The sequence below is a fragment of the Corvus kubaryi genome, unplaced genomic scaffold (assembly GCF_017639235.1).
Source record: "Corvus kubaryi isolate FWS band 111438036 unplaced genomic scaffold, C.kubaryi_AGA036_p1.0 37266, whole genome shotgun sequence".
Classification (NCBI taxonomy): domain Eukaryota; kingdom Metazoa; phylum Chordata; class Aves; order Passeriformes; family Corvidae; genus Corvus; species Corvus kubaryi.
The window spans coordinates 5,887,939-5,894,991 of NW_024581081.1; the positions used below are offsets into that span (position 1 = coordinate 5,887,939).

The following is a 7,053-nucleotide window of genomic DNA, read 5'->3' on the forward strand; positions in this document are numbered from 1 at the left end:
AAAAAAAAAAAAAAAAAAAAAAAAAAAAAAAAAAAAAAAAAAAAAAAGTAGTATGTAATCACAATTCAGAAAGATACGCAATACTGATAAGCATTTTTAACAAAACCAGCTCTCTGGATAAGCAGTGTCTGGAACATTGCAGATCCCAGTAAACCTTTACCAAACAACACTGAGTATGTTCAGATGATGCTTTGTACAGCAAACTCACTATGGCTGTGGCCAAGGTTATTTTCTCTATTTAAGCCACAACCACGGTCCAACAGATGTTTCCTACAGTACTTACCACAGAAAAAGTGCTGATGCAGAATAATCAAAGCAGAAAAATGTGCTAGAGTGTAGTGCTGCACAAAGAGCCCCAGAGGTTCCAAGGCTAACACAGACAGGCAGCTCAGACCTCATTCTTGAACTATACATTTCTTGAATTACCTCCAGAAAGCATGCTTGGATGCCTCTGCATCGCACTCCCAGAACCAGGGATGATGCTCTGGTCTGTTGCACACTTCCCTCTGAAGCCAGGCCAGGCTGTGCAAAGTTTACTGGCTTGCACCAACATCAGAGATACAGAAGCACTGTAGCTCTGAAGCATCGGGGTTTGATGAGGACATGCCAGTCAGAATGCAGGAGGTGGCCAAGCACAACCTTTCTGCTCAGACAGGCTGCACCCGATTCAATTAACTGGCCAGTGCCCTTGCCAGCACAGCACAGGAGCTGAACAGCCCTGAGAAAGCCAGTCAAATCAAAAATCAATCTTGCTGGACCCAAATTTAGTCCATGCAAGCAAACCTGCGCTCTGATTCTGATCAGCTGCTACACACCCTTCTAATCTGAGATTTACCATTATCCAGGGCAGACTAATCCCCTGCCAGATCCCACAAATCACAGACATGTCTTAGCAAGACTGGGAAAGCAGTGTAACTTAATGGTAAAAACAAACTGCAGGCAATGGCTAAAATTATCCAGACAAGACCACCTCTGAGCTCCTTCTCAAAGCCAGAGAACACAGTATTTCAGCAACTCAACCAAATCACTGGACAGGAGCCCAGTAAGTCCAGGAAGGGCTGTATATTAAACTACAGCTTCGGTGTAGAAGTCATGATTTTCATTAGAGGTCAGTTAATATTTAAAAATAACTTCGTGGAAACCTGTCTCTGGAGTAAGTCTTCGTATTTAATAGCCTTTACCACACTCACAGGTCTGAGTAAAACATATACAATTTTACTGGTGACATCTACTTTAAAGATGCAATTAAGAAATCCAGCAAAACTGTTGTAAAATTTTCCAGTCTAAAGTACAAATTATTTCACCTCAGAGATTTTATTTGTAATCAAATAATTTTAACGTAGTTTTTATACTTTCAGACCTTTAGAGATGAAAGATCAAGTGAGTTACAAAAACTCGGAAACAAGCCAGATATAAGTTCCATAATGCCTAAAGGCAGGTGTTAGGAATAGGAACACAAACTTTGTTATTCAATCACTACAACTGAGATGTAAAGCAATAGCTATCCATCCACAGAAATTCAGCTTTTTTTTTTTTTTTTTTTTTTCTGTTTAAAGTCTTACCTTCTTCATCAAGTCCACCAATTATGTTGTAAACATAGTAGGGAAAGAAACGTCGAGAATACAGGATTGTAGACAGCATTGCTGCGATAGCCCCAGTAGTCATGGTCTTGTTGTTGGAATGCCTGTACATCTGCCAGTGGTAGAGCACATCCAAGAAGAAAGTCAAACACTAAAGCTGACATTCAATCAGAATTACATTTTCTGTAACCTCACTACAGAAGAATCTGATGCTAAGCAAAATTAACCAGCACCATCAGTGAAAACACCTTGGTCTAAATGGTATAGTCTTTTTACAAGCCAGAGATTAACACATCTTCAAAGTTTTGTAATTAATAGGTGTTGCCTCATTAACAATATCTTCTCCAGCTCTTCCATTCCATAAATTTGTGGTGTCACACTTAGTAAGAACACAGCACCAATTTTCCCTGCCAGATCTTTCACTAGCAAAACAGTTATAATACAAACACTTGAAAAAAACCAGCAGAAGTTATGTTTAAAATTTACCTTATTATCAGTCTCAAGTGTAATATTAGGAATCTAAGTTTCTAAATAAAATAGGATAGGTAGTTACCTTTAATCTGGCTTCAATAATTTTAGTAAGGGTAAGGCAGTCCCCATGGAAACCAGTGCATCCAATGACCGTTTGTTCTGTTCTGAAAAACATAAAATTTTGTTGCAATTTTAGACTTAGCATGAACAACAGCAATTTCTTACACAGCAAGTTATTATGAAAACACCAAATGTATTTTCAGTTTTTGTAATGCTGCCAAAAAGTTGTCTAAAATGTACTAACAGATCTGTGGTGTATGAAAGACACCTGCAACCTACATCTTAGAGAGGACTCATTAAACACAGGACCACGCAGACGTCTTTCTTCAACCCACTTCCTTCTTCAACTGTCAGTAAGACTGACAAAAAGAAATTCTCCATTTCTTCATGCACCCCTGACTCCAGCTGTAGCAATTCAGTCTTGCTAGAAGATCCATTTTATACTGAGGAGCCACAGATCCTATCACTCAGTCCAATTTTTACTCAATTGGACCAGAGGGCTGCATTAAGCTTGTAGGATGGTTACATGACATTTATGGTGTTGGTGGCTTTCTGTGTCAGCGCAACAGAAGTGATCTGGCTGCAGATGCATCAGAGAAGCTCAGCTCTCTGCTCAGTTTTCAAATGTTTTATAAACACTAACCACGGGAACACACACTTGGAATATTAATTCTAGGAAATAGAAAAGAGTCTAGAAACATAAACACCCACAGACCCCAAAGCAGTCATTCAGAAAACATCTTTAAACAAAATCTCCCCTCAGCCTGTCACTAGAATTACACAAAGCCATCACATGCAGTATGTATACTGTACCAGAGTACATTTGGGCAGTATCAGAGAGTCAAACATAGAGTAACAAGTTAGCCAGGAGAAACCTAAGTTATTTTGATCTCATGTCATCAATTAGAAAAAGAAATAATAATGCACAAGACAAAAAATGTTTACACAGTTGATGACAGCCTACAAGGCAAGCACCTGCTGCAGTAAAATGAACATAAATACAATATGTAGTTGTACACCAAGGAGATGCTACCCAGGTGAGTCAAACTAAGCATAAAATGAGCATAGAAAGTTCAAAAATGGAACAACTAAAAGGTTTACCTCTGCAAAGTGCCAGGTAGTTAACTAGAGAGAGACACTACAACTGGCAGCAGTGGGCACACTTGCGTACCATCACCAGGTCTTCTGATGAAGCAGAGTGAGTTATCATAGGATTAAATTTTGCTACAGTTAAGTTAAAAATTCTTCTGATTATCCAGCCAAAAAAACCCACATTAAGGTTTGTATTGTACAAAAAAAGTTCCGTTCTCAGTTAACTTCAAGAGCATGAAACAAGAAATCTGGCTATATTTACAATATCACATCACATCTTGCATTACAGCAAGGGTCACCATGACCCCAAAATCTACTTTGTTACTGTGCTTTTTCTTCTAAGAATTCTGCTTAAAGCAGGATGCAGGTGACATGGTCAGCAATACAAAAGATTTTCCATCTTTTTCAATCCTTGCAGATCTGGACTTACAGCTTGTAGCATTTTGGACTGTCCCGGCAGTGAATTGAATAGCCTTCACTCAGACGCGTGTCAGAGGCAACAATACAGAAGTCTTCTCCAGCAATCGCCAGCACAGTCCTTAAAAAAGAGAATTGATAAATCATGACCTTCAGCACAAGTATCTTCTCAGGCAACACAGAAACAAACTAGATAGTAATTCTACAACCAGACTCACGTTTTGTCAAGCATCTTATGTTCCTTGCTATCTTTCCCACTATGCACATCCCTACACAACACTAAAGGAAGAAGACGCTAGACACACTGAAGAAAATATATGCACGTGGCCCTCTACTTTGATTTAAACTGTATGGAAACTTGGTAAAACAAAGACTCTACACCAGACAAGAAACAGACCAAATGGACGAGGTATTTTATTTGCCTGACAATGATTCATCCTTCTAAAACAAGCAAAGTACTAAGCAACAGTATAATTACACTTACATAAACACCGCTTTTTAAATCTGGTGTTATTACTTCCTAACAACTAGTTTTGTGATCACCATTAAGTTACAAAGAGATGCCTTTTAAAAAACAGTAGTCATCATAAGACAAAAAAAACCTACCTGGCCAGATCATGTCACCAACTCAGGTGTGTAAAACACCACCTGACTTTTAAAAGTTACAGCAAGGTAGCGTTCAACCCAGTTACAAATTTACTAGCAACAGGACAAGGAGCAGTGGCCGTAAACTAAAACACAAGCAGTTCCACCTCAACATGAGGAAGAACTTCTTTACATTGAGGGTGGCAGAGCACTGGAACAGGCTGCCCAGGGAAGCCATGGAGTCTGACTGTCTAGAGACATTCAAACCCACCTGGACGCGTTCTGGCGTCACCTGCTCGAGGTGACCCCGCCTTGGCAGGGGGGTTGGACTGGATGATCTCCAGAGGTCCCTTCCAACCCTAACTATTCTGTGAGTCTGTAACAGGACCATTACCTGGGTTTCGTAAGCCACACGGACAAGCAAGAACACCCTGAAAGGCTGCAAGGACTCAAGGCAAGCCCAAGCCCAGCTCCTCTTTGTGCTGCCGCTCTCTCTACAAAGAGGAGACCGTGAGGGGAGATAAACCCGCACTGAGCACCGGGGGGAGGCAGGAACAAGGCGAGGCAGGCCCAACCTGGAGCCGCTCTCCCCTGGGCCCCCTGTCCCGGGCCGAGGGTGTCCCGTCCCGCCCGCTCCCCGCCCCGGCCCCTCACCCTCCGTTGAAGGTGTATGGCGAGAAGCGATAGTGCTGCACGGGCGCCTCCAGCTCGTAGCCCGTCCCGGGCGGGGAGGGCCCGTGTCCCGCGGTGGACAGCATCGCGGCGGCCCGATCGCTGCTGTCTCACGACGAAATGGCGGCACCGGAGGCGGAAGCGGAGCCGCTCGGGGAAGGCAGCACCGCCTCCTCCCGGCTGCTCTGCCGGGCGGCGAGCGCCTTGCCCTGGCCGGAGGGCGGCGGGACCGCTCTGGAGCGGAGCCCGCCGGCGGGCAAGGTGTGTGCCTGGGCCCCCGGCAGCGTCGGCACCGCCTCTTGTCCAAGCGCTGCCAAGCGCTGCCACCTGCGTGCCCTCTCGTGGAAACACACAGGCTGATCAGTGGCCGTGGTGAGGCCATCAAACACCCCTCATGTTTGGGCGGGTGGGCAGCAGGGTGGCTCCTCTCTTTAGGAGAGAGCGCCTTTGGAACTGCTGTGAAGAGCAAGGGTCGGGAATCATAGAATCATGGGTTGGAGTTGTAAGGGATCTTAAAGATCATCTAGTCCCAAACCCCCTGTCACGGTCAGGGACACCTTTCACCAGACCAAGTTGCTCAGAGCTCCATCCTGCCTGGCCTTGAACACTTCCGGGGATGGGTATCCACAACTTCCCTGGGCAGCTTGTGCCAGTGCCCCACCACCCTCAGAGCAAAGAACTTCCTCGTAATATCTAATCTAAACCGTCTCTCTTTCAGTTTGAAGCCATTCCCCCTTGCCCTGTCACTGCATGCTTTTGTGAAAAGTCCCTCTTCACCTTTCTAGTAGGTCACCCTGAAGCCTTCTCTTATCCAGGCTGAATAATCAAAATTATCTCAGCCTTTCCTCATAGAAGAGATGCTTCATCCTTCTAAGCATCTTGATGGCCCTCCTCTGGACTTGCTCCAACAGATCCAGGTCTTTCTTGTGCTGAGGACCCCAGAGCTGGACATAGTACTCCAGATGGGGTCTCACCATGGGGCGTAGTGCCAGGCACCATGGCACAAGTGGAAACAAGCAGGAAGGGCTGGGATAGAAGTTCAAAGAGGTGCTAGGGGAGAAGGATGGAGGGGGGACAGTGAGATGCAGGGAACACATGTGGTGCTCCTGGGGAGAAGTGTGTTGCTGTGCTTGGGAAGCAAAACTGTGGTGGCTGCAGTCTCCATGTGCACACACAGCAGCGAGACCCAAAGGTGGCATGCACCGCAGTGTGGAACTCTGTACAGCTCCAACGTGAGGAACCACAGCCTCTGTGAGGGCCTGCTGCACTGCCAGGGACCCCCACAGATTCACAGGATCCATCAGGCTGGAAGGGACCACAGGGGGTGATCTGGTGTAACCTTTCTGCTCGAGCAGGGTAATCCCAGGGCACCTGGCACGGGATTGTGTCCAGATGGTTCTTGAACATCTCCAGTGAGGGAAACTCCACAACCTCTCCGGACAATCTATTCCAGTGCTCAGTCACCTGCACAGTGAAGTTCTTCCTCATATTCTGGTGGAACTTCCTGTGCATCAGTATCTACCCACTGCCTCTAGTCCTATTGCTTGGCACCACCAAGAAGAACCCGGCTGAATCCTCTTCACATCCACCCTTTAGATATTTATACACATTAACGGGGTCCCCTCTCAGTCATCTCTTCTCAAGGCTGAACAGGCCCAAGCCCTTCAGCCTTTGCTCGTAAGAGAGATGCTCCAGTCCCTTAATCATCTCTATAGCCCTCTGCTGGATTTGCTCCAGGAGCTCCATGTCTCTCCTGTCCTGAGGAGCCCATAACAGGACACAGCACTGCAGATGTGGCCTCACCAGGGCTGCTGGCAATGCTCTTCCTAATGCATCCCAGGGCACCATTGGCCTTCTTGGCCACAAGGGCACTGCTGGCTCACGGACAGCCTGTTGTCCACCAGGACCCCCAGGTCCTTCACCGCAGAGCTGCTTCCTAGCAGGTTGGCCCCCTGCCTGTCCTGCTGCATACGGTTACTCCTCTCCAGGTGCAGGACCCTGCACTTGTCCTTGTTTAATTTCTGAAGGCTCTTCCCTGCGAAGGCTCTTGTCCCGCCGGCGGCGGGAAGTGACGCGCCGGGCGCGCCGGTGGCGCGGGGGCGGGGCGCGGCCGGGCTCCGGCGGGCGCTGAGCGCGGCGGGAGCGGAGCGAGCGCCAGGTACCGAGCGCCCGCCGC

At 46.6% G+C, this 7,053-nt stretch overlaps 2 protein-coding genes across 2 annotated transcripts in view; one reads left to right on the plus strand and one right to left on the minus strand.

Moving 5' to 3' along the window:
* The window catches only part of PSMB1 (proteasome 20S subunit beta 1), a 6,812-nt gene extending 1,773 nt beyond the window's left edge, over window positions 1-5,039 (minus strand). Inside the window, exons 1-4 of the mRNA XM_042025186.1 lie at window positions 4,860-5,039; window positions 3,634-3,741; window positions 2,134-2,215; window positions 1,563-1,692 (exon numbers count right to left, since the gene is read on the minus strand). Coding sequence (XP_041881120.1) covers window positions 1,563-1,692; window positions 2,134-2,215; window positions 3,634-3,741; window positions 4,860-4,963 — 424 coding nt within the window. The 5' untranslated portion in view covers window positions 4,964-5,039. The remainder of the gene's footprint in view (window positions 1-1,562; window positions 1,693-2,133; window positions 2,216-3,633; window positions 3,742-4,859) is intronic.
* Window positions 5,040-6,980: 1,941 nt separating this feature from the next.
* LOC121663188 (TATA-box binding protein) overlaps window positions 6,981-7,053 on the plus strand; it is a 10,546-nt gene continuing 10,473 nt past the window's right edge. The window contains exon 1 of the mRNA XM_042025201.1: window positions 6,981-7,035. The gene's annotated coding sequence lies outside the window, so the exon portion shown is untranslated. The remainder of the gene's footprint in view (window positions 7,036-7,053) is intronic.